Here is a 26,650-nt window from a genome sequence, read left to right on the forward strand (position 1 = left end):
CAGGTGGGCTTACAGCCAAAGGACCGTCATGAATGCAAAGGCTCTGCACGACCCAGGCCCGAGACCTCGCCAGGCTCCCCATCCCCACGTGCCACCACACCGACCTACATAGGTCCTCTCCGCAGCTCCGCAGGGGCCCTCCACATCCTTCCCCCCTTGCTTACTGCTGCCCGCTCATTCTTTCAGCTCTGCTTGGTGAAAGGTCCTCCAAAAAGCCTTCGCTGACTGTAGGGGTCTCTGGGACTTTGCTTATCGTGGTGTTGGCCATGGGCTATCATTGTCCTTTACAGGTCTGTCTTCCCCCACCCTAGACTGTGGGTAAGTGGAGGCAAGTCTGACCCATCACGGTCCCCCCCCCAGCACCCAGCACAGGACCCAGCTCCAGGTGAGCGGGCTTCACACCATCTCTGGGGAGACATCAGGGTACTTACGTGGTCCGTGACCGGTGATCAGAAACAGTGCTGGGTCATGATACTGTAGCTGGACGTGGCCCCTGTGAGTTTCTGGAATGAATGAATGCTGCACGCGTGCGTGCATGCGTGTGTGTCTGTGTGCATGCTTGCATTTTGCGGGAAACGGAGGCAAGCCCCCAGCCCTGCCTACACCACATTTTAAGAACCACATCAGCCAAAGTGAAGCGTGGTGCTGCTTTATTGAAACTTCTTCCCCGTCCCACACAAAGCAATTAAACAAGGGGGTGCCGGTGGGGAGCCTCTTCCACGGCCCTCTCCCTCTGAACCCCCCTCTCAGGCCCCAGAGAACCTGTCTCCATAGCCGTCTCATCTCCGCCTTGAGATCAGCTCCCTCAGCAAGCCCAGCCCACAGGGAAACAGGCGAAAGAGGGGGTGTGGGGACCCAAACCTTCCCTTCGGCCACCACCGCCACACGCGCCCACATAGAGTCGGCATGCTTTGACCGAACACACACGTAAATTTGGTCCACAGACCACAGCCCACGGACCCGCCTGATGCCGGGGCTCAGTCACTGCTTAAGCACGAGCATTTGGCGGAACGGAGGCACCGCTGCCCAAGTTGGTGACAAATGGGCCACCGCTGTAGGATGGCGGCAGCTCGCTGCTGGAGACGACCGCGCCTGAGGCCGCCCTCGTCGCGGACCCCACATTGTGCAACGACACTGACCGTGTGTGGCTGACAGCTGCTGACGATCATCTGTCTTCAGCAAAACAATTGTGTGTTTGTCGGGACCGTTCGGTGATGGGAACACCTGTTATTTCCTGGAAGTAGCTGCCGGATGATGTTGGGCAACTGCTCCATTTTCATTTGCACTTGAAATTACTCAGCCTCTCGGAAGTACCAAATTGACCAGAGGGGGCAGCCAGTTATTGGATTCGCTTGAAGGGAATGGTTTGGGGCTAATTTGATTTTTATTGTTCTTATTGAATTTTATCCCTGGTTTGAATCGACTGGTGGTTGGCTGTCCATAATTGTTGAAACCAGCAATGTGCAGGAATCGGACGGATGTGTTTGGCAGGGAGGACCCAGGGATGGTGATTTGGCCGCATTGCCCCGTGAGCGGACAGCTGTCCAAAACCAGGGCAAGTGACAGTGGCGGTCTGACCGAACCAGTTCCCTGCACCGAGGAGCGTGCTTTTCATTTGTCAGCCACGTGGTTACACGGGTCAAGTGGCAAGTTGTTTAACCAAACCCACTGAATTGGGAATGACGGATGGTTTAAACAAATGTTGGGGCCGATCCCAATAAGCCGAGAGTTGTTAGACCGATTTCCGAGAGCCTCAGGGAGTCTTTCAGCCTGAAGTGGACCCAGTTGTGAGCATCTCCCAGGCCCCAAGGGAAAAGCAGGCCAGCGAGGGGGACACAAGCGGGTTGTCCTGAAGTCAGCCGGGTGGTTCACCCGGGGCCGCAAGGGCCACCAAAGCGGAGAAGCGGATTGCGAGACAGCTCCGCCCCTCCCAGCACTGGGGCTGGGGCCTGGCGGGCGTCACACCTCTGAGTAGGGGGGTGGTGCTGGGTCCCCCTCCGGAGTCTTGTACGGCAGAGACAGGGCTTCCTCGTAGGACGGCAGGACCACCTGGGAGTAACAGAGAGATGGGGGCTGAGGACCGGCCAGAAGGAACCAGGATTCCAACCTGGAGTCAACGGGCTCCAACCCCCAGCTCTGGCAAAATGGATAATGGTGATGACCAGCACACCTTGGGGACTTCCTCCGCTAGACACTGCATGGCCGAGACATGTGCAGTGTCTATTCCTACAGGGGACAGAATTGCCTCTGCCTGTCCAGTTTCAAGCCCCCTTGTGGTGTAAATGATGCACCATTTTCCCTGGGAAAAACTTCTCTGTCCACATGCTTTCAGAAGAATTGTTCCCACCCCTCAGATCCGGGGTAGGACATGAGACCTGAGTGTGGCCACTCAAGTAGAACTTCACCCTCCCTGGCTAACATCATTGGTCTGGGGATAGACTTGTAACCCAAGCTGGTCGCTCAGACATGCTCCTGGGCCTTTCTGCTGGGGTTGCTGAGAGGGTGGGATGTCAACCTAGGGGTTTTGGCAGCCACTTTGCCACCACGAGGAAATGGCTGCCTGAAAATGGAGCCCACACTGAGGAAAACAGAGTCAAGCGAAGGAGAGGATGAGATCACATCCAGGTGTTACAACTCAGCCAGCCTCCATGAGCCAGACCTACATTGGACCTTCAAGTTTTGGGAGCTAATAAACCCTTTTTTCACGTAAGTCAGATTGAGTTGGGTTTCTGCCACTTGCAACCTAAAGAGTCTTGGCTAGTACAATCCCCATTATACAGATGAGGAAAGTGACGCCAGAAATTTAAACCAGCTGCACTTTTCCCACCATGTGTCCAACGAGCTGCTTCTAAGTCCACCTCATCCCTCTGCCTAGGAGGCCCTTCCCCTTTCCCAGCTAACTCGTGTCAGCTGAAAGTCTAAGACTTGGTCAGGTGCCACCCGTTCCAGGAAGCCTTCCCTGATACCCCAGATGAGGCCAGGTACCTCCTCAATGCTCCCACTTCCCCCTTGCTGCACACTGCATTGCAATCAGATCTCTGTGTTTGGACTCAAAGTGGGCTCTACACTCCCCTAGGACGGGGTGGCATCTCCGTTTTCTTTGTACCCCCAGGGTTGGATACAATGCCAACAAAGAGTAAGAGGCAGAAGATGGTGAATGCATGAATGAGGGAATAGAATCCTAGACTATCCGAGTCGAAAGAGATCTTCACATTTCTTCTGCTCCCATCATCTCACAAGGGGAGAAACTGCAACCCAGGGAGGGAGAGAGACATGCCCCCGATGACACAGGGAGTGGCAGGGCTGGGACTGGACCCCCCCCCCCCCCCGGCTCACCTTCTGCGGCATCTGGGAGCTGTTCCTCTCCTCGGCTGAGTTCATGTACTTCATGAATTTGTAGCATCTCCACACGCACTTGAACATGTAGACCTGGAGGAAGAGCCGGGGCAGACTGTGCTTTGCAGACCGGTCCCCTGCCCCAGCAGGCCTGGGACAGATGCTGGGCACTTCCTGGGCAGCCCTGCTCAGCCCGGAAGGCAGCGCCCGGCTGCTGCTGCTCAGCCCCCTGTCCTGGGGGAGGGGCGCCTCACCTGCCGGTCCCAGGTGTTCCAAGTAGTGCTCTTTCCACCGCCCCCCAGACCCTGCACAGAAGGGGGCTTTGGGGGCTGTCTGGCCCCCCTCCAGCCTCCCTGGCAATGGTCCTGCCAATCGTTCTTCTCCACCCCTGGGTCTGGAAGCTCACTGCCTCCTGAGACGGCAAGTGATGTAAGCAACTGCTTTCTCTTAGCACCGGATGCAAGCACTGGGGGGATTACCAGGGTGGGCAGTGAAGCCCCCAGGGGCCTGTTCAAGGAGCAATAGCCAACAGGTCTCTCTCTGCCCTCAAACTGCCCCCTAAGGAGGGAGGGTGGGTCCTGTCTTCTGGAAGTTCTCTTGTTTTATGGAACCCCATGATGGGGACTCAGAGGTGGCAGGAATAAATAAAATGAATTATAGAAGAGTGAAGTAGGAGGCAGGTGGAGGAGGATGGCCAGTGAGGCAGAGTGAGGAACAGAGAGAGAACTCCCCCCCCTCCGCCAGGGGGATAAAGAACGGGAGGGACAGGGGAGACAGAGCTGTGCTGTGGGCCAAGGGGAGTCGCTCTCCAGGAGAGTGTATGACGTCAAACGGCGCCCCCCCTGCCCCATGCTGGCTCCCCCAAGCCTTTAGGAAAGTTCTCGCTGCCCTTCACTAAAGCCCTTGCACTAAGCGCGTCCTTTGAGGGAAGGCTCAGAGGAGGGAAGTTCCGTTTCCAGGCTGGCATTGGGTGACGGCAGAGGCTGCTCGGGCCACAGTAAAAGGAGGCAGTGATGTCCGGTTACACCCCCACACACAGAAAGACTGAGAGGAAAATGCGCCCAAGGATCCGGGGTGCTGCTCTCTGAGTGGTGGTGGGTGGTGAGCTGACTGCCTTCTTTCTGCTCATCTGTAGTTTCCAAATTTCTACAGTGATCCTACGTTACTTTCACAATTAGACTAGAACACTCTTGAAAGCCCTTCCTTCTGATGCCCATCCACCCTGATGTTAAGTCGACATCAGCATCCCTGGGGCTTTGGGACACAGGCCCCAGTGTTGGCCTCTACACCCCCATGAGGGTCCTTTGGGTATTTGGAGACTCCTTGAGTCACCTCTTTCCAAGCTGAATTGCCCTGGTTTCCTTGACTCGTTCAGGTGGCAGAGTGTTCTTACTCTCCACCCCCCTGGTTGTGCCTCTATTGACACTCTGCAGTCTGTCATATCTCTCTAAGAATGGGGACCTGACATGGGACTCTATCTTCTGGGCCCGAGCACCTCAGAGAAGAATAAAACTATTCCCCTCCCTCCTTCACACCACCAAACCTCTAGTCATATAACCTCAGGACTCTTCTACGCTTTGGTGCCTGACTCACATAAAACTGTGACAGGGGCAAAACAATATTAATTCTGTCCCCTTCACAGATGAGACCCAAGGCCCAGAGAGAAGTGACTCGAAAGGCAACCACACAGCTAGCAAGGGGAGAGCTGGGACTCATATCCAAGATTTTCTGGATCTCATTTCAGACAGAGCCGCTCCTCCTTCCCTGGATCAGGGTCTCCCTGAGTTACACATCAAGTCCCTGACACCTGAACGCAGGCGGTCTTCACAGATCCCCTCCCTCTCAATGGGGTGTCCCCAAGAATCCAAAGTGGGGTCCAAGGAGCTGGTGTGGGAGGGCTGGAGGAAGGAGCCAAGAGCAGGGAGGGCAGCAGCAGAAGACAGTGGAAGACTTCCCTGCCTCCTAAGGGTCTGGCTGGGAGGGCCTGGGCAGCGCGGGCTCCCCCCCTTCCCAGAGCCGCATGGGGAGCCCCTCACCTTCAGGATGAGGACAGTGATGAAGGCGATGGAGAAGATGACCATCATCTTGATGAACTGGCTGTGAGCCACGCCCTCCTGGCTGGGGAGGTAATTCTGCAACAGATTGAGGGCCCCATCAGCGCCTCTGCCCGCAAGGAAGTCTTCCAGTGCCCACACGTGGAGGAATGACACGGCGTGGCACAGACACGGTCCTGGCTGACCGCTGCCAGGGCCCTAGGTGGCAGGCGCTACCTACCATCAGCCCCCTGTGACAGGCGAGCAAACCAAGGCAAGCAGGTGCAGCGGATGTCCGCCCCGCTGGCTCTTACCTGGCCGGAGCCCCTGGCCCCCAGCTGCCTGGGCCCTTCTCGAGAGGCTGGGCTCACTGACAGACCCGCCCGGTCCTGACGTACATGGGAGGCACGCCCCAGCCGAGCCAGCAAGCCATCTTGGGAGGGGGCCCTCCTGATCTAGTCAAGCCCTTGGCATCCACAGCCCCATCCCCATCTCTGGGGAGACCTCACGAGAGACGCTGAGTGTGAATGGCCAAGCTGAGCCACTCCCAAATTGCCGGTCCTCGGAAACCGTAAGATAGCAACTGTGCATTGTTTCAAGTTCACGACGTTTGGGGAGAATTTGTTAGACCGCTCTCAAAAACGAGCACTATTTCTTTTTTTTTTTTTTCTTTAGAGAAAGTTTTTATTTCTGCTTCTCTCAGTGTGTGTGTTTTTATGATGGACGTCCTCGCTTTCTTCAACTTTGATATTTCATTGATTCAAGAGTCTCATCACGCCTTCAGAGTATATATAGAATTGAAACATGAACTTCACAAAATCATTTACTGATTGCCCCAATAATTTCTAATGTTGGCAATGAGACTGTGGGCTGTGTTTAGTTTCTGTTACGCTTATAGACTCTTCAGAGCGAAATACTAAATCCAACATTAAACCCAAAGCACGCGATTATATCAAAGACGATGCCAAAGGCTCTATCCGAACAGTGACGTTATTTTTCAAGGTTGATGTGTGGGGAGAAGTCATGTAGGTAACAAGTGAGCCTGGAAATGACCCGTTTTTTTATGTATTGTACGTGTGTTGACTCATACAATGACACCACATTGCGGAAGGTAGGATAATTATACACTTCAGTGCTGTTCATTGGGAGATTTGCAAAAGTCTGAGGACGCCTCTTTATAAAGGCCAGGCTGGTTATCATGATCAAGGGGTGTAGACAGAGGACCTGGAGAAGTCATCTAATTCTCTTTAGTTACATGGGGTAGTGCCTGAAAATTGTGCAGAGAAGCCTCGGGGCCATACCGAGAAGTGCTGAGCGCCCCTTTCTCCATGCATGAAAAATGCGTATTTCAGCAATGCAATTCACACACCAGGGCTCCCTCTGGGATCGGGCAAGGCCACCCTAAAATCACACGTCTGCCGGGCTTCTTCCCTTTGTCTCACATCCTGAGCTCCCCCTCTAGGGAACGCAGCCTAGGCACGGAGGCTCAGAGAGGGGAAGCAGCTCGCTCAAGGCCACGCAGCCCATGATGGGGACGGGCCCCCGGCCCACACTCACCATGTGGTTCATGGCCTTGAAGTTGAGATAGGTAGGTACCTCCATGTAGGAGCTGCAGAGGGTCAGGACGCTCAAGCAGAAGTCCAGCAGCTGCAGGGTCATCAGCGGGACCTTGGAGGGACCCTCGGGAGGGCAAAGGCAGGAGGAAGGAGACACATCAGCCATGAAGCCCTAAGCCAGAGGTCCCCGTGCTGTGGGGCCTTTCCAGACCACGGGACCCAGAAAGAAATGGATGCCCGTTTTTCAGACATTCCCACCAAGGGCCGGCGGCAGGACCTGGCCTCCGACCAGGGTCTCCTGATGCCCAGCCCGGGGCCAGCAACTCAGTCTCCTCCAGGACAACAGTTAGGGAAAGTCCGAAAAGTAACTTTCGGGGAGCCGAGTCACGTATTGGCACCTCGGTCACGGGCATCCGCCCTGTGGACGCTCATTGTCGGCTTTAATCAACTTTATCTTCCTTCCTTCCACTTGGTTCCAGAGGGACAGAGCAGGGGCTGGGCACGGAAATGGGCACACGCCCTTCCCTGCAGTGTAAACTCATGCGTGGCTGATATGAGCCGAGTGCCCACAATGCGCTGACCACCCTGTGCACACCTTCCTCACGGAATGCCCCCAACACGCGGGGATGGCAAGCCCTCGCGGGCACATCTCACAGAGGAAGAAAGTTGGCGTGATTTGATGGGGCTCAGGCTCGTCAACAAGGGAGGGGCCCCAGGGGACAGAGCCCCTGCCACCTCCCCAGGCGGGCCAGCTAGGGGGCATGGGACAGGGCTGGGTACTTACAACCCGGCTGCTCCGGGACGCGAACTTGAGGTAGGCGGGCAGCTCGATGTAGGAGCCCAGCAGGGTGAGCAGACACAGCAGGAAGTCCATGATTTGTAGGGACAAGAAGGGAAGCACGTACTTCTCCCGGTTCTAGAAGAGAGGCCCAGCACCATCAGGGAGCCCCCCTCACCGGCAGCTCCCTCCCTCCCTGTGGAATATGGCCCTCTCCCGAATCATCCCCTCCCGGCTGGCCTGAGGTCGTTCTACGTGGACCCACATGCCTTCCTCTGAGGGAGGTTCTGGGATGGGGAGAAGGTAAGACCCAGGCCGCGAGTGCCAGGCGTCTTGGTGTCCCAGGAGACACGGGGAAGTGTCCCCATATATAGAGATAAATGCTCTCGGGCCTCCAGAAGCAGGGTTTCAAGAACCCAACTGGGAAGGGCTTTGTGTCCATTTTACAGATGGGAGGCATCAGAGAGGACTTCCTAGAGGTGGGGACACTGAGGCTAGATCTGGAAAGAACCATGAGGGACATGGGGAGGGTATTGGAGATAGAAGGGTCAACATAAGCAAAGGTCCGGTGCGGGGCAGGGAAAGCCCACACGGCTTCCACGGTGGGACCCTCCTTGGTGTGGACCACTCTTGGGGTGTTCGGTCAGGGTAGGAGGCCCTGGGAGGCCGAGGCTGAAGGTCCTCTCCTTCAACTTCAAGCGAGTAACTACTGTGACCAGTATGAGTGCACATGAACCCACCGTTGGGGACAAAATCACAGAAGGGGTGGTTTTGTGGTTTCTCACGTGGCTGTCTAAAATCACTCAGGAGGCCCCCGGAATAGCCAAGACTCAAACTCAGGGCCTTCTGGGACACCCTGGTCCACTTTTCTAGCTGGACCACGTGCCTCGCTGCACGAGGACCCGGGACCCACCCTGCACAAGGTACAATCACTCCCTGGGGCCCAGAGCTTCCGCAAGGGTGCTGTTCGCTGAGGGAGGGATGGGGGCAGTGCGGGCAAGGTGGACGCATTCCAAAGCAGCCCCCCATCCTTCCTTGCCCCACTCTGCCTGCGAGTGCCAGGGCACCGGCTCCCCGAGGACGATGCCCTTGCTGGGTCCTGCTCCGGTGGCTGTGCAGTGAGGCCCCGGCTTCCTGCCGCCTGGGGGCCAAGGGACGGACCGGTTCCTCTTCACAGCCGGCTGAGCCACAGCCTGTCTCTCTCTCACCAGCGCACTGGGTGGAACTGAGCCGGGTGCGTCTACGCTCCCCTAGCTCTGGTTCCTCTCCTTGTTTACGAAACCCGTTTTTCCCCCTCTCCCCACGCCTCGAAATGACCCTTCCTCTTTTCTCTATCCACATTCCCTGCTTGCATTTACAGCTTCCAAGCGTGTGGGTCACCAGCTACTACAACCAAAGTACGCGCGGGCACACCCGCACCCTGGAGGGTACATGTTAGCACGGAAGCAAGGCCTCCAGCCCGAGAAGTCTGGTATGGAAACGATGCTTTCCAAACTGTAAGCAAGCATGAAGAGCTCTAGGGTGCAACGAGGGGTCTCCCAAAATACCCACCTCCCGCCCTCTTGCCAGCCAGCGCTGCCCCCCCCCCGCAGTGGGTGTGAATAGAAGAGGGGGCAGGAGGGTAGCTGGGGTCGTGGCCAGCCCCCAGGTCCTGACACCCACTCGCCTGCCCCGACCGAGCCCTCACCTTGACCACTCCGATCAGCAGGCCCAAGCTGATGACAAAGAGCATGGCGATGAGCAGGAAGCTGGAGACCAGGTTGGCTGAAAGGCAAGGGAGAACGGTGAGGGGCCCAGGGGTGCCCCGGCACCCCCACGCAGGTTCCAAGGACCACAGTTTGGGAACCACTGGTGTGGGGGTTGTGACAGTGAGGCACAAGCCCAGGCCCCGCCCTCCTGCTGTCCTCAGTCTCGGGGGACTACAAAGAGAGCCCATAGAACATCTCGGGGAACACGGGGTGCAGGCTGGGAGGGCGGCCTGGGTCTGCTTTAGCCAGGGCAAGGCCAGGCAAGGCTTCTGAGGAGGTAACCTGTGAGCTGAGTGACCAGGAGTCCGGGCAGCTGAGACGGAACTGAGCTCCGTGTGGTGGGCCCGGCTGGAGCTGGGAGCGAGGGGCCAGAGCGAGGGGCCAGAGCCAGCGAGGGGCCAGAGCCAGCGAGGCCGGCAGGGGCGGGATCCCCCCGTGGGGAGTTTCTGTCTTACTCCAGGGTAGTGGGCACCCACTGACAGATGTAAGTAGGTCAGTCCTGCTGTCACCTTCCTAAGCCAGTTAGGTTTGCAAAGCACCTTCCTCTCTGCTCTCATACCTACAGGCTTGGGTGGGGCCAGGTCTCCATTTGCAGAGGAAAGACCTGTGGCTCAGAAGGGAAGAGGCAGGGCGTCAAACCCCAGCCAGTCTGCCCAGAGCCAGGGCCCCTCCCCGCACCTGCTCTCCCCATACCTGCCCCTCCCGCTCCCGAGTCCCCCAGACTTACCGAGCCTAAGGTAGCCCGTCTGCCACACCTTACAGGACCCCTTGCCATGGACCACCTCCACCGCGTGCTCGATGAACAGCAATACACTCATGATCTGGGGGCAGACGGAGCATCCGTCAGTCGGGCCCGCACAGTTCCTCCCCTGCCCCCTCCCACCCTGCTGACGGGCAGTCCGGGGGCGGGGGGTCCTGTGAGGTGGATCCTGGAGGAGACAGCCGGAAGGCTGGGTCCACGCAACATCCTGGATAAAGTGTGGCCTGTACAGATAGACAGCTCAAGCTCCTTCTTCCTTTTCCCAGCTGTGTGAGCTTGGGCAAGTTACTCAGCCTCTCTGTGCCTCAGTTTTCCCATCTGTAAAATGAGGAGAGTGTCTGTAGCTACCCAAGAGGGTTATTATGAGGAGTAAGTGAGGACGTCCCAGGAGAGCACTTGGAACCACACCGGTGCTCAGTAAAAGAATAACTGTGCCCACTGAAGGTCAAAGTTGGGGGGGCCGAGAGCTCCCACCGGTAACTGGGCCGCTCTTCTGCACCCCCTTTTACGACAACAGGCTTTGGACATTATAGGATCTTAGTCACAGCATCCGAGCATCCTAGAGCCTCAGGTTCTGGGAATTACCAACACAGGCCTGGCAGCACCTGCCTGATCCGTGACTCCCCGGGGAGCCCTGTCAAGCCCATCCCCCATGGCCCCTCAAATTCTCCATCTGCAAAATGCAGATAATAATACCTGCCTTCTCGGGTTGTAGTGGGGCCAGATAGATTAATTCACTTAAAAGACCTATGCTCACTATTATGATCGCTATTATCCCCACTGGACTGTAGGTTCCAGGCAGGGAAGGCTTACGTCTCTCTTGTTCACTACTCTAGCTACTGTATTGGATGGATGGGCGGACGGATGGGTGGATGGACAAACGAATATACCCCATCCAAATCCGATGCACCTGAGCGTTGTGGCCCTCGTGACATCGGGAGTCCAGCCACAAAACTGCAGTTTGAAAGGACCTCAGAGGTCACTACATCCATGCCCTCCGCCGTCCAACGCGGGACTCCTGCGCCATGCAGCTTCTATTTAAATACTTCCAGCCAGGGGAACTCACAGTCTTCTGTGTGTCCATGCCCTTCCCCACCACCTCACACAATTCTCCAGGCACCGTCTGCCTGCACTGAGAATCACAAGACTATCTCCTTCCTTGTAGTGCATGCCCTACCTCTTTTAATATGGCCGAAGTTCACATTGGCTTTCTGGGAGGCCCTGCACTAGTAATTCATGCTTAGCTGACAGGCAACCAAACACCCACCATCTGTTTTCCTCTTGCTGGCTGCGTGGGGTTTTTTTAGCTCAGACACAGGTCTCAATTTGTCTTCCTGCCATGTTACGTTCTGTTCAAGGGGCACAAAGGGATAGCACAGAAGAGTGATGAAGAGCTGAGCTCCAGAGTCACACAGAGATGGACCTGAATCCAGGTCAGTATGCGACCTTGGGCAAGTCATTTCACCTCTCTGAGTTTTCTCATCTGGAAACTGGCGATTGCTGGAGTTAGCAAGGATTAAATTGCACTGTATTTGCAGGGCGCTGAGCCCGGGGCCTGCAGTGGGTGCTCAGCAAACACAATCCGCTTTTGGCTGTTGTGAGCTTACAAGGGGTGGCAGAATGGTACCAGGAGCAGGGTGCCGGGGGGAGGGGGTAGAAAGCAAGCTCGCTCTAGCTGCCCCCTCTACCTGGTGCAGGGTGAACCAAAACAGGCTTTGTTTCATCAAAAAGCTTGAGAGCAGCTCCGAGCGGAAGGCAGATGCTGTGGGGGCTGTGGCTGACACCCACAGGAAACAGCCCCAAGAGAGAAAAGCTGCTTCCTCAGCCCCTGAAGCCTGGGGCTCCAGCCTTTCTCCTCCCCAATTTCACCTTTAATAAGGGAAAGAGGAAGGGAGGCAGATGGCACGTCCATCCCGGACAGGACAGGGCATCCTGCGAGGGGGGTGAGCTCCCCACCCCTGGGGGGATGCAAGCAGAGCACAGATAAGACGCAGCTGCACTTAGAAGGGCACATGAGTATCTACCAGGTGTGGCAAGAGAAGATTTTGGAAAGTCCCAAGAATCCAGAATTGTCTGAGATCTGGAACGAAGCTCAGAATCAGACAATCCCAAGCTCCAGTTGCTTGAAAGAGCCTCTGTCCACTTATTTTCTAAGCGCCCTCTGCTTGTTTGATAAGCTCAGAGAGGTTAGGTGGTTTGCCCAAGAACATACGGCAAGTTGGGGACAGAGTGGAGACTGGAGTCCAAGTCCCCCAGCGGTCTCCTGGAGCCTTCGCTCACACCCCACTCCCCAAAACACTTCAGAGCCCCCACTAGCCTGTACCCCAGACGGTGCGGATGTTTTGATCATACACCTTTGTCAGTGAAACCTTGTGAACACACTCCTCTACATTTCTTTCGAAATTATATGCACGTGCTACTGTTCTGGTTATTACGAACATCATAACACACACACACACACACACACACACACACACGCACGCACACACACACACACAAACAGATCCAGAAGTTAATAAAGAATAGAGTTGAAAAATTGGGGAATTCTAATACTGTCATCTCAGGCATCACCCCACTTCGGAGACCAGTGCCAACGCACAGCTGTCCCCAACCCCTCAATTCTGGCCCTAAACATCTCTCACAGCCCCACCACTGCGCCTGTGATCCTGCCATTAGCCTCCCAGTACCCGCCTCCTACCTCCCCGCCCCCATATCCTATGACCCGGAGAAGGGGAGAGAAGGGGAGAGAAGGGGAGGGACCTTTGTACACCCTGACTAAGGTGAGCTAGCCTCACCAACCCAATGATCCTCCCAAACCCAGCGAAGGGACTGTTCTGAACTCCCACCCCCACTGCACAGACGAGGGGAGCAAGGCTCAGAGAGGTCCATTAACTTGCCTGTGGCCTCCAGCTTGTAACGGGTAGGGCCGGGATTCAAGCCCAGGCCAGTGGGCCCTAGATTTGATGCCCCCACTGTCCTTCCAGCACCTCCCAAGCTTCTGCCTCTGCCTGAAGCCTGCCCCCCTTCCCGCTCCCATGCCAGCGCCCCGGCAGAGTCAGAGGGGCACCACCCCTTCTCTCCCCACAGCTTCTTCCCAGGGCACCAGGTGCCAGAAGTAGCCCTCTTCTTGTAAAAACCACCTGGGTTCACAACGAGGCTCAGCCTTTCCTGCATTTCTACCTTCTCAACAGTCCTGGAAGGGGAGGGAGAGAATTCTGTCCCCGTTTGCCAGATAAGAACACTGAGGCCCGTAGAAGGCAGGCACGAGCCCCGAGTCTCAGAGCCAGACAACCGCAGAATCAGCCTCAGACCCTCTGCTGGCCCCTAACCTTCGGCAGAAGACACCAGCCTCAATCTGGGAGAAAGGAGTCTCAGCTCCCTAGGAGATGGGATGGAGAGGAACTGACATTTATTGAGTACCTACTGTGCGCTCAGACCCGCACACACAGGCTTACATCACAGTCTCCCAAAACCGAGCAAGAGAAGCAACATTTCCCCACTTTACAGATGAGAAAACAGAGGCTCAGAGAGGAGAACTCACGTGGCCCAGCAGGGATCTGAACCCTGGTGCCTATGGCCCGAGGTTCCGTGGCTCCACCCAGGGCTGAATGCGCCTAGCCCCTGGTCTTGCCAATCACCTGCCCACCCTCCCCAGGCAGCTCTGGACACCTCGCCCCGCCCCCACTCAGGCACTGGCAGCTGGGGCACGAGGCCACCCCCCTGCCTCATGGCTGTGTAACCCTGGCCAGTTCCTGGCTCCGCCTTGCCCTCAGTTTACCTACTCTGGTCAATGAGGAGAGGCACCCCCATCTGCACCCAGGGCCACTGGGATGATTGAACTCTTGCAAACTATAGCATCTCACACCGAGGCCACCCAGGGTGGCCCACCCGGAGCTGCGCCCTGCCCATCAGGAGGCTCTCACTTCTCCACCCACGTCCCTAACCAAGAGCTTTTGTACTTCCAGGAAAGTACCTGGCTTACCTGCGGTGTATGCTGGGAGAGGCCCTGAGCCCCCCGGCGTCCAGATGTCCCAGGCCCCAGGACCTCACCTGCCCGTCACCCCCCCCCCCCCCAGTACCCACCAGGACAAACAGCTACATTTTCCAGTGACCCACGATCTCCCGGGACAGGCCAGGACTCCTCTCCTCCCACAAGCCCAGGCGACAGCAGCCACTCACCCCCCCCCCCAGTACAGTGTCGCTCGCTCACTGCCTTCCCTCTTCAGCAGCAAGGTCGTGCAGAGTAGAGCTGGGGTGTGTGGGTTGAGTGGTCCTGGGCCCAACCCAAGCTCTGTGTCCCTGAGCAAGCCACTAACCTCTCTGAGCCTGTCTCCTCATCTGGGAAATGGGCACAATAACCAGACCCGCCTCGCAGGATTGCTGTCAGTTCAAAAGACACGTTAGCATAGAGCCAGGCATACAGCAAGTGCTCCGTAAATGAACACTTTCGGGCAGCATTCATTGATCTGTGTAGGTATCCTTTCACTCCTTCTGTTCTTCATCCAGGAAATACTCCGGAGCACATGTGGGCTCCAGGCCCTGTCTAGAGAACTGACCCTGCTCTGGCCTGCAGGTGTCATGGTCCCCGGGGGAAACCACGGGTGACCAGTGTGTTCAGAGTCACAACAAGGGGCGTGCAGAAGGCTATGAGGCCCTGATGAGGGAGTGATTGCCCCCATCCGGAAAACTCAGGGAATGTTGCACAATAGGAAAAGTTTGAGCAGGGTTTTGAAGGATAAGTAGGAGTTACCAACAGAGATGAGAAAAGGCATTTCCGGGAGAAGGAACACCATATGCAGAGGCCCAGAGGCTGCCAGAGCAGATCCAGGGAAGTCCGTGGGCAGGAATGTACCTCCCCGAGAGAGTGGATGTTACCAGTGCGCAAGCGAGACCCAGGGCGACGCAGGGACCAGCTCAAGTTCATGTGGGAAGTTGGCTGCAGAGCAAGAATCGGCCTCGGTCCTGACGACAGTGGTCAGACAACAAGACCACATCGGTGCTGACCATGCTCTGCCCACCCCGCCGTCACCCCTACTCTCCATTCCCCTTTTGTACCTCTTCCCTCTGCTTCTTCCCGGTTTCAGTTCCCATTCCCATGCCCAGCCCGTCTCTTCTTTCTCAATAACGAACACAACCTCCCGCAGCCCCGCAGTGGGGGAAGTCGGGAGAATTTCTATATGTTTGTCTGGCGGTTCTGAGGGACAACCAACAGCTTGAGCCGAACTAGAGGCGGCCAAATCAGGGACGGTGGCAGGAATGGGGGCACTGCTGAACGTGGCCGGGCCATCATGCTGGCGATGCCCCGGCTGAATGTCGCGGACAAAATGCTGGCCGGGTGGGGCTGACGGGGGCGATGGTGCTGGGAGGTGGGGACTGGCTGCCATGTGGCTGGGTTTGGCATGGCGGTGACGGTGATGATGACACGGGCAGCGGGAATAGAGGTGACCAAGGCTGCGGCAGGGTGATCGATGGTAATAGACTGAACCCCGGCGGGCATGCTGGGAAGTGGTAATTGACTGCCGTGAGAATTGGGCCATGACATTGCTGCTGATGTTGACGACCGTGGTGACATCTTGATATGATGGCGGTGATGACAATCATGGTGGTGGTGACACGAAATCCCCGAATCTGGGGCTCAAACACCATTCTCTAGTCCAAGAAGGTGGGCCCGCCCTCTTGGACCTCCTGGGGCTCAGGACTCCCCCCTTCAAAGCAGGTGGACAGAGCCCCACCCTCTGAGATGCCAGGGGGCACCAATTACAGAGACCCAGCCCTCGGTGAGCACCTACTAGGTGCCTGCCGGTGGGGGGCCCTTTCCTAGCCTTCTACTTTATTTGCTCCTGGTGAATCTCTGAGGTCAGATCGTCCCCCCACTGACATCAGAGGAGAGCAGGGGCGTGGGTGTGACTTGACAGGGGTTGTGCAAGGAGCCAGGCCCGGGCATGTCCTCCACCCCTCCCCGACAGATAACGCAGTTTGCAAAATGGGAAGTGGGTCCCAAGTGCGCACCCCTTCCTGCCCCTCTCCCTTTTCAGGACCACTCCACCTGACCCTGTGTCCTCCGGCTCTAGTGGCCTTGCGACCCAAAGGCTGCTGCACACTTAAACCATTATCATCATCGTCGTCGTCCTCGTCTTCGTCATCATCATCACACCCTCCCTGAAGCTCACCCGCCCACTCCGCTTTCCCTAGGGGCCCCTGGCTTGTCTGGGTGGAGGATGGGAGAAGAGAACCAGAGGCGTCAACGTCAAGAGGAAGCTCTCCTCCACCACCCTCTCCTCTGCCACCCCATACTTCCTGTGGAGGCTTATCAAGGCAAGTGGGTGGGGGCCATTCCCCCACAGCATTCTCTCCCCAGCCACCTCGCAAGCCAACCCCAGATATCATCGGCCGGGCCCTCCCAGAGGAGCTCGGGCTCAGCTGAGGCCCCGGCCAAGCTCCCCCCACCAAGGCTGCTGCCCTGCTGTCCTCCCTCCCACCCCCGTTCCCCCCACTGTTTGGCTCCACCTGGCCACTTTACCTCTCTGTGCCTCAGTTCCCTCATCTGTAGAACAGAGAGAAGGATCCACCCCCTGGCGAGGCTGCCCGTTGAGGAGCCAATGAGGTGACATGTGTCTGCTACCGAAGACGGACCCACTCAGAAAGACCCGCTGACCAGGAGAAGTGCTTGTGTGTGGACCCCAAATCACACGCCCCCCACGGCCATGGCCACTCTAGTTGTAACAGCCCCAAACTAGAGGCAACCCTCCCACAGATAGGCAAATACACGGTAATATGTTTGTGCAATGAAATACCACGGTGGGCGGTGGGGGGGTGAGCTGGCCGCACACAGTGTTGAGAGAAGGAAACCAGACACAAAGGAGCCCCTGCTCTGTAATCTCACTCCTGCCTAGTTCTAGAACCTACGATGGAAGAGGCCAGTGGGGCAAGGGTGGTGATGCGGAGGGGGCACTAGGGACCTCTGGGTCTGGTCCTGTCCTATATCGCAGTCTGGATGGAGGTTACACGGGTGTGTTCACTTTGTAAAAAGTTCATCAAGATGTGTGCTTGTGGTATGTAAATGTCGCATCAAGAAAAAGTTTGCGAAAGTAAAATAAGAGAGATTAGCCAGCCCCTACTCCGTGTTGGGCCCTGGAGATCACAAAGATAAATCAGGTTTCCAGGCCTCCAGGCCAGAAGACATGGTCCATGGGGCCCCAGGAGCTGGGAGTGGGGAGCCGCCCTGGGATGGGGGTGAATATTGGGAGTTGGGGATCCAGGACTAGGGGCTCCAAGCAGTCAGTCTTGAAGTTTTCTCCCAAAGGGGCAGTGGGAAGGGTGTGTCAGGCAGAGGGAAGGGCAGGAGCAAAAGCAAAAGTGGGCAAGCCCCATTCAGGAAACTGCCAGAAGTTTCTCTTGGGGACTGCGACTTGGGGGTCGTCCACGTGCCAGGCACCCAGTTGACCCCCAGGAAATGTTAGCTGCCGTCTGGCTGGGCTGGTGGAGGGATACAGGAGACGTGGGGGAACTGGTGGTTTCACAGGGGCGGTGGCTTTGGGACCAGCAGAGCCAGGAGAAAGAGCACTCCAGGCAGAAAGGACAGCTTGTCCAAAGGCGGGGAGCTCCCAGAGAACACGATTCAGATGGCGTGTGCCTCGGTTTATTGCCTTGTAGCGTACGAAGTGCCATGACATAAATAAAATCTTTAAAAGGGGTGGGGGGGTGGCGCCTGGGTGATGCAGTCAGTTAAACATCTGCCTTCGGCTCAGGTCATGATCCGGAGTCCTGGGAGCCTGCTTCTCCCTCTCCTTCTGCCCCCCCTCTCCTTCTGCCCCCCCACCCCCGCTTGTGCACTCTCTTTCTCACTTTCTCATTCTCAAATAAATAAATAAAATTTTTTAAAAAGAAGAAGGAGAAGTGCCATGACAGGAGAACTGCTTGGGGAGTAGCTCGCTCTGGTCCGTAGACAGCTCTGGCTGTCTGGGCAGAGACCCCCGACCCCGCACATGTGACAGCCCAGCAAGGCCCGCCCTCTGCCCTCTGCCCTTCCAGACCGAGCCCCTCTGAAAGAAGATAGGATGGCAAGCGTTTCTGTGAAATTCCTGGCCCAGTGAATCCCAGGGGCCTCTGCCATTCAGTGATTGGTGGGGGGTCATCAAATCTCCCCTTATGGGGAGCCCCTCATGGGGGAGACTCAGAGTCATTCTCCAGACTTGGCCCAAACCCCCATCATCCTCCACTTCCTGAGTATCTGGGGAAACACCTTGCATCCAAACTATTCCCCAAAACCGTCAATTCCGTCTTCACCTTCGGAGCAAAGGCCCGCCATGATGGCTACTGCTATGACCACGGGGCACGCAGCAGAGGCCAGGGCCTCCTCAGACACCCGCAACTCTTCACCCTCACCTCAGCCTTGTGAGGCAAGTTCTGCTAGTCCCATTTTCTCCCCACTTTGCAGGTGAAGCTGAGACTGCGTCCCTACGTGAGGGCTCCATGTTTCTATGAGCCACGCCCCTGGATCTCACAGGTGACCCCGACCCCTGTCACTGCCAAGAAGTGTGCCCTCCCCACCACGGTCTGGTCGACGGGCCTCTCCAAACATCTTTTCTCCTCTGCCGAATGGGGGCTCCCGGGTTTGCTGCCATTTGTGGGGTGCTCATGGGGTGCTGGGTGTGAGCCTCGGAATGACCCTGCAATTCAGCGTCACTGGCCCCCGTGTGCCAGGGGAGGACGTTGAGGCTGGGGGTGGGGGAGGGAGGCCCTGGGCTCACAGCAGGGCTGTGGCTGGAAGGGCAGGGAGCCAGCACCCTCCCCGGCATAGCCTCATGCTCGGCTTCCTGCCTCGTTAGGGCTTCTGGCTTCTGCGGCCCCCTTCCCCATGAGAGACCAGCGCAGGCCTTGCAGTGCGCACAGAGTGAAGTCTGGGTTCCAGGCCCGCTGCCCTGGGCTCGAAAGAAAAGCCTCATTTCCTGGGGTGCTCGGGGTCAGGGGGGTGACCGAGAAGCGTCAGTGGCCCCCCAGACTCCACTCGCCAGTTGTGGGGGCCAGTCTGAATGGGAGGAATGGTGTCTCCCCTAGCTGTGGCCCTCTAACAGCAGTGGGTCCTTGCAACCCAGGTGATTCCTGAAGGCTGGGACCAGCACCCACGTCCCATTCCCAGAAGCCCCTTCCTTCCCTTCCCTCGGGCCTGAGAACCAGGAAGTGGGGAGAGGACGAGGCCCAGCCCGGGGTCTGGCCTAGCCTCACCCACCTCACAGGGCAAAGACATCCATCCCTCAGCCCTCCAGGCCCGGTGCCCCAGGAAATGTTTCCCTTTGCCCCCAGGGGACCTTGCGTGCAGGCCCCACTTGGTCCAGTGGGTCCAACGGTGTCCACACGTAGCTGTGTGGGTCTCCAGCAGTTTGTAAGTTAGAAGGTGGGGTGCACAACCCAGAGATGAGGAGCGTAACTCAGTTCCAACCAGGGCCCCCGGGCCGTGGCACTGGGGAGGGGCCCCCACTCCCGCCTACCCCCACCCCCGGCCTCTTCACACCTTCGAGAAGGGCACAGACTGAGGCCTTTCTGCCCTACATGGGGGCATCGGGCGTGAAGACAGAGGCTCTAACAGACTTTCATCTGGGACTTTCCCCACCTGGCAGTTGGGGCCTATTTTTAAGCCCTAAACAGATGAGCTTTCACAGGTGTGGTCTGCTCCCCCAGCCCACTCTGGGCCCTGGCCTGCAGCCCCTCACTCCGATGACGCCACGTCAGCTCAATACCTCAAAGCAGTCACCCTTGAGGCAGGGACTCCTGACCCCAGGTAGCAGATGAGGAAACTGAGGCCCAGACGGCATCACAAGTTAGCGATGGAGACGGTGCTCTGATTTCCAATCCCAAAATGGAGCAGAAAGAAGAACCCCTGGGAGTCTGGGAAGGACACATCAGGAGGGCTTCCTGGAGGAGGAAGCTTCCTGTGAGCTGGACCATAAAGAAGAAACAAAGACTGGCTGAGGGAAGGGCCTCCCAGACAGGCGGGCCACCCCAGCCCATGGGCCAGGTAAGGAATTCATTTGTTCGCTCACTGGCTCATTCCCCACACCTGTGTACTGGAAGCGGTGACCTAGGACAAGCCGCCGCCCCACCTCCCTGTGACCTGGACCAAGCCAGGAACCTTCTTGGGCCCCTGCTTTCTCATCTCTGAAAGGAGAGGATTGGACCAAGCAGACATCCATCCTTTGGGCTCCGAAGCCTGAAAGAAATGAGGAACTCGGTCCAGCCTCCCCCACCACATCTCACCGCCATCCTTCCCTAACCCCCAGCTCTACGAAACGAAGGTCTCAGTGTTCCAGACAGCACGGGGTCTTTCCCTTCCCCGAGGCTTTGCTCCAGCTGCTCCCTCCCCAGCAGCCCCAAGCACAGGCCCACTCATCCTCAGCACGCCCACACCGGCCTCCTCCAAGAAGCCGGTCCTGAATCCCCCGCCTCCACTCCGGGGCCTCCCCTCATCTGTGCGCCCGTGGGGTCCAGAGAAGCCACTCTCACGGCTCTCCTCAGGCCTGGAGCCCCTGGAGGCACAGGCCACGGAGGTGCCAGGCCCGGACCCGGGCCCAGGGCTCGGCCCAGAAAATGAAAGCGTGTTGCAGAATTTCTCTGCATTAAGGACAGACAGACTCCTTTACATAAGAGAGGTTGCTCTCCTTTTTTTGTTTTGCCAATTTAAAAAGTAGTCCTGGAGTAACCAAATAAATAAACATTGGATTATAACCCAAAGTATAAAGTAAATATCCATGAGTTTCTACTGATGTAAATAATACAACAAATAAGGAGAACAGGTCAACCTTCCATGAGAAATTCCAAATATCTCAAATATTACGCAGCTTGTCTGCCCTCAAGAAATAATTCTCCACTCCTTCAGTGACCTCTTCCAGAAAGGACAGTATGGAGGGTGGGGAGAGGGGCAGTGGGGAGGAACCTGACAAACACGACCTTCGCCAGGTGATCAAGGTCACCATCAACGGTGATAAGCCACGTCGGGAGTCCACGCTTTTGACAGGGTGTGCTGAGAACGGCCCTTCACCTCCGCCGTCTCCCTCCCGGTAACACTTCACCCAAGGCCAACCAAGAGAAGACCATCAGACGAGTCCCCTTTGATGAATGTTTGCGCAAATGTGCGACCAGTACTCCTCCAAACTGTCAAGGTCACCCAAAACAGGGAAAATCTGAGGAACTGTCCCAGCCAAGAGGAACCTGAGGAAGCATGAGGATTAAATGTGACATGGTATCCTCGATGGGATCCTGAGACGGAGAAAAGCTGTTAGGGAAAAGCTGCGAAAATCGGAGTAAAGCGTGGGCTTGAGTTAGGCTGTTGAGGGGGATTCCGATTGTGAGAAATGTGACCTAAGATGCTCGCCCCCAGGCAAACCAGGTGAGGAACGTGCAGGAACTCCGTACTGTGCTCGCAATAGTTCTGTAAACCCAAAACCTTTCTAAAATTAAGTTTACTTTAGTATACACTCAGGGCGCTAAGTGGTTGTCTGTTGAGTGTCCAGCTCTTGATTTCGGCTCAGGTCATGATCTCAGGGTCGTTGGTACCAAGCGCCACACTGGGCTCCCTGCTCAGTGCAGAGCCGGCTTAAGATTCTCTCTCCCTCTCCTTCTGCCCCTCCCCCCTGCTCATACTATAAATAAATACATACATACATAAATACATAAATAAAATCATCTTTTAAAAAAAGTAATACATGCTCATTATACCAAATACAGAGAATACAAGAGTATAGAAAAAATTAGAGCTTTCACGACCCTATAACCCAGAGACAGCCAGCATCAGCCTCCTTCCCTCCTTGGCAGGTGTAAGCTTTTCATCTGGGCAACACATTTCTAATGGAATTCTAGGCATCTTGGAGGGGAGAAGTGAGGGAAGGAGATATTTCTGGGCTAAAGGGTCTTCTGGGGAACCCCCCCTCCTGCCATTGACTTAGGACGTACTTTGGGTTGTCAGACAAGCCAGGGCCAAAGAGGTCAATCTAAGAAAGTTCTCTGCGGGCGCCTGGGTGGCTCAGTCGATTAAGCGTCTGCCTTTGGCTCAGGTCATGATCCCAGAGTCCTGAGATTGAGCCCCACGTCAGGTGCCCTGCTCAGCAGGGAGTCTGCTTCTCCCTCCCTCTGCCTCTTCCCTGGCTTATGCTCTGTCTCTCTCTCTGTCTCCCTCAAATAAATGAATAAAATCATTTGAAAGAAAGAAAGAAAGATAGTTCTCTGACGCCCCTACACATGCAAGTTTGAGTCAGAAATCACCTGGGACCGAGGAAACCCTCTACACAAACCCAGCAGGACCTTGAGGGAGGCCCTCCAGCCCTTGGACACAGGAGGGTCCTCCCATCAGAACGTCCCCGATGACCGAAAAAGTGTAGCGCTGTCTTAGGACACCAAAGACCCAATTTAACCCTCCCCAGAGAGGCCAAGTCCAGGAATAGCTCTCACTGTGCAGTCGTCACCCATGACTGGCTCCAGATGACGACAATCATCTGGACCATCGACACATCTGGACAGCAGCTTCTCTTTTTCCATCCAGATGTTAGAAACCCTGCCAGCACACCTGCCACCCAGCCCCTGCCCTTTCTGGGAAGGAACAGAGGCTTCTCCAGACGATGATCCCTCATTGCAACCAACCAAGGACCCCAGAGAGGACCGCCTCGGCCGGGCATACAGCCTCCGGGCTTCTCCTCTGTTCTCCTGCCTTCCGCTCTAGAACATCCCATGGCTCCCCATGGTTCACATTACAGACAGTGGTTCTCAACTGGGAGTGATTCTGTCCCCGGCGGACATTCGGCAATGTCTGGAGATAGTTTTGGTTATCACAACTCAGGGGTTGTGCTACCAGCACCTTGTGGATAGAGGCCAACGATGTTGCTCAACCCCCTACAATGTGCACTTGGGTCCCTGCGACAAGGAATCCTCCAGCCCCAAACATCCATAGTGCCCTGCAGCGAAGGTCCAGACTCTTCAGCTTGTCTCTCTGAGCCCCTATCACCGCCTGCACCCCAAGCTGAAGCCTCCAGGTTGGTCTGGGTAGTGTCCCCTACGCAAGCCACCGTCCATCAGCCTCTACACTTAGCGCACCTGTTCCTCCCCGTCCATACTCCCCACAAGCAAACTCCACACGTCCACCAATGGCACCACCTCCAAGAAGGCTTCCCTGATCACTTGCCCACACTTTCTCCAGCTCTGTGGGCAGGCACTGATGTCACTTCACCAGGGACAGATGAGGACCTCAGACAGTGGGATCAAGAAGAAACTTCAAGAGTCACAAAGTCTATGCTGTGCGGGACAGCCGGGCCCAGGCAGCCTGCGTATGGACTCGGTCTGGCCAGCGCAGGGATATCTTTTTCACCTTGAATCAGTCACCGATACAGAAATATATCAGAAAATGTGAATAAAAGCCTGTGTTTCCTGCTTCTCTAAATGTCAGGAGAGCAGCTCCCGGGCCTGCATTCCTTGGTGGCGACAGCCAGTGGAAGCAGAGACCAGCTGCCAGAGAGACGCAGGCTGGGGCCCCCAGGTCAGCGCCGTCCGTCTGCCCCACCACGCTCACTTCTGCGACCTGTCTGGCCCGCAAACAGGGTGGAGCTGGAACCCTCTGAGCCAGTCCCCCTCCCCACCCGTCATCTTTACAAAGGGAACACTGAGGCCCAAAAGAGAAAGTCGTCCCAGGTCACACAGCCAATTAGTGGCAGAGCTGGGGTCAGGGCCCAGGGTCCCGCCTCCCACAGGGACACCTCCGCGTCCATCACTGTCCTTTGGAGAACATTCCACAATCTCAGAGCTTGAAGAGGCCCTAAGGATCTGGTGCGGGGACAGCCAAGGTGCCATTCCCATCTCTCAGGATCACTCTCACGCTGGCAGGGTCCAGGCAAGGCGACCTCTGAGCAGCTCCCAAAACCAGCCAGCGTTCTGGGGTCTGACAGCCGGACCCCGGCCGTTGCATGTGACGCACTCTGATAACAACCGCTCCCTCTGGTCAGGCGCTGCTCACGCGCCGTGTGGATAGGAACTCCCTTGCTCCGCACAGCAGACCTATCAGAGAGGTAGTACTATTCTCGGTGAGGAAACCGGGCTTCAGAGAGGTTAGGGAAGCAGCCCAAGGCTGCACAGCTAGGAAGCGGTGAGGCCAGGATTTGCACACAGGCGTGGACCCAGAGCCTGTGCTCTGAACGCTGAGGTGCACCGCCCCTCGGAAGGCCGGGGCCCCGGCCGCAGCCCTGCCTGCCCAGCCCCAGACAGGAAGCAGATGCAACCAGGCTTAAGCAGTTTACAGCAGCTCCCCCAGAATGCCAGATTCAGGCTAATTTTGAGGAAGGCCTTCTAGGCTCATGAGAGAACTGTTAAACACAGGCCCTGAGTCACCCCAGGAGGAAGGCACCTGGGTCTGGGGGAGCTGGGTGTGGCTCGGAGTTGTGTGGTGGGCCGCAGGGTGGGGGGTGGGGGGGGTGGGAATGGGTCTGGGCAGGACTGAGCAGAGACCCCGACTTTCACCCACCGAGACAGAGCGGGGCGCCTCTGGCCCCAAGGGGCTGTGGTTCACCCAGAGTCACTGTGCATTCAAAGAAGACAGAGGCTCCACCCCGGGGCTGTGCATGCCAGCTTCCAGAGGGGAACCGCTGGGCCGCCCCCCTCCGGAGCGTGGGCCCAGCAAGCCATCCTACCCATTAGCACAAGATCTCAAGTCTTCTTTGGTGGAGAGAGGGCAGTGGCGTGCCAAGCTGTCAACCAAGAGGATCCAGCCCCCTCCCTTCCCACTAGGAGCGCAGGGGAGAGCCTCACCTTCCTCCCCGCCAGCGGCCCAGGCCCCCCGCAGGAAGAAGCAGGTCCGACTCCATAGCCTGGCAACAGTCCCAGCCCACAGTGCTGCAGGCATTCCTGCCTTCCACAGCCCTCTCCAGGCTGCTGTTCCATTTGAACCTTATGGCTGCTATTTTTGTGCCATTTTACAGAGGCGGAAACTGAGTCTCGGGAGTCGTTGAGCTCCATTCGCTTGGAACAAGGCCCCTTCTCCCAGCCCTGCTCTACCCCGGCGGCGGCTGCAGGGCCCCTTCCCAGTTTGGCAGAGGGGGAGACTGAGGCCCAGAGCAGGGAAGAGATCTGTCCAGGGTCCCACGGGGAGGTGGTGGGTGGCGGTCCTCCCACTGTGGCGGGTGGTCCGTAGCTCGGGGCCCTCTTACACACGCGCGCACGCACACACACATGCACACACGCACAGCCTCCCGCGTCCGCTCGCACACTCACCACGTGGTAGATGGCCAGGGCGGTGGTGGCGATGCGGACATTGAAGCAGCAGCAGGTCTGGCGGACAGCAGCGGTGCGGGGGGACATGGTGCCGCCGTCCCCTGCTCCTAGGCACTGACAGGGAGAGCGCAGCGCCCGGAGCAGGGCAGAAAAGGGGAAGCTGCCGGCTGCCCTCCTCACTTCCTTCCTGCCCCTCAGACAGGCAGGGGCCAGCTCGTCACCACTGGGGCGGGGCAGTGGGGAAGGACCACAGCCCGCCTCGAACACGCCACAGCGGGCCCTCTGCCACCCCCGGGCGGGGGGGAGCTTCCCTGGGGAGGGCAGGTCCTTGCACCTCAGGACCCAGCAATTTGGTAGATGAACAGACACACGCCCTGCTTATGGGATGCTCCCCATCGCTCCTGAAAGCAGCGTTACCAAGCCCATTTCCAGATAGAGAAATGGAGGTCCAGAGAGGTCAAGGCCATCACCCCAAGTCACACTGTAGTTAGTGCTGGTGGCAGGATTCAAACTACACATAGCTCTCGGGTAGGATTTCCTACACGTTTTTAGCATGATCCTGGATTAATTGTTGTAATCCTCACCTCAGTCCTTTGAGGGAGGTACTAGGATTAGCCCTATTCTCCAAATGAAGAGACCAGGGCCCAGAGAGGGGAAGTGATTTGTCCAAGGTCACCCAGCTAGCGCGTGAAGGAACTGGGACTTGAATGGAGGCTGACTGGTTCGAGAGGTGGCCCCTCGGAGCGCGTGTTCTCTTCACTCCACCCCCAGCCTCAGAGAGAAGCATGTTTGCCCTGAGCTCTGTCCGAAGCAGGAGAGAAGAATAATCACTGAGCAAATCCATCATTTGTGTGTCAGGCCCGGGGCGAGGCTCTCCCCGCAGCTGTCTCCTTAATCCCTCACAGCAATCTGGGAAACCCTCAGTCAAGCGTCTCTTTATGGGCCTCCGGGCCCCCAGAGGCTCACATGCAATCAGGGATTTTCCCCCCTCACTCTTGGGAAAAGGTGGAATTAATAAAGCACGACTATTACCAAGCTACACTGGGACCTCTACTCTCTTCGCAGGTATCATCCATATTGCAGTAAGGAAGGGAATAGAAGGCACTGGGGAAATCTCTACAAGAAGTCAGCTTTGTCCAGACGTGGAGCTCACTGGCAACCGACAGCTTCTGTACAAGAACAACACCGCGGGACCT

At 57.0% G+C, this 26,650-nt stretch overlaps 1 protein-coding gene across 1 annotated transcript; it reads right to left on the reverse strand.

Annotated features, from left to right (window-relative positions):
- Positions 1–633: 633 nt before the first annotated feature.
- Positions 634–25,641, reverse strand: LAPTM5 (lysosomal protein transmembrane 5). The gene is made up of 8 exons (XM_026516846.4): positions 25,455–25,641; positions 10,179–10,272; positions 9,391–9,467; positions 7,710–7,841; positions 6,927–7,049; positions 5,373–5,468; positions 3,337–3,429; positions 634–2,049 (listed from the first exon to the last, which is right to left on the reverse strand). The coding sequence occupies exons 1-8, from the start codon at positions 25,539–25,541 to the stop codon at positions 1,960–1,962; spliced, it is 792 nt and encodes a 263-aa protein (XP_026372631.1). The 5' UTR covers positions 25,542–25,641; the 3' UTR covers positions 634–1,959.
- Positions 25,642–26,650: the final 1,009 nt, after the last annotated feature.

The sequence above is a fragment of the Ursus arctos genome, unplaced genomic scaffold, assembly GCF_023065955.2.
Source record: "Ursus arctos isolate Adak ecotype North America unplaced genomic scaffold, UrsArc2.0 scaffold_32, whole genome shotgun sequence".
Lineage (NCBI taxonomy): Eukaryota > Metazoa > Chordata > Mammalia > Carnivora > Ursidae > Ursus > Ursus arctos.

Excerpts from the sequence above, each read along its gene's own strand:
- LAPTM5 (XM_026516846.4), bottom strand. The coding sequence starts at position 25,541 with ATGTCCCCCCGCACCGCTGCTGTCCGCCAGACCTGCTGCTGCTTCAAT. Across the intron at positions 9,468-10,178 it reads GACGGGCTACCTTAGGCTCG|CCAACCTGGTCTCCAGCTTC; the intron begins GTAAGTCTGGGG and ends CTTGCCTTTCAG. Across the intron at positions 5,469-6,926 it reads TCAAGGCCATGAACCACATG|AATTACCTCCCCAGCCAGGA; the intron begins GTGAGTGTGGGC and ends AATCTGTTGCAG.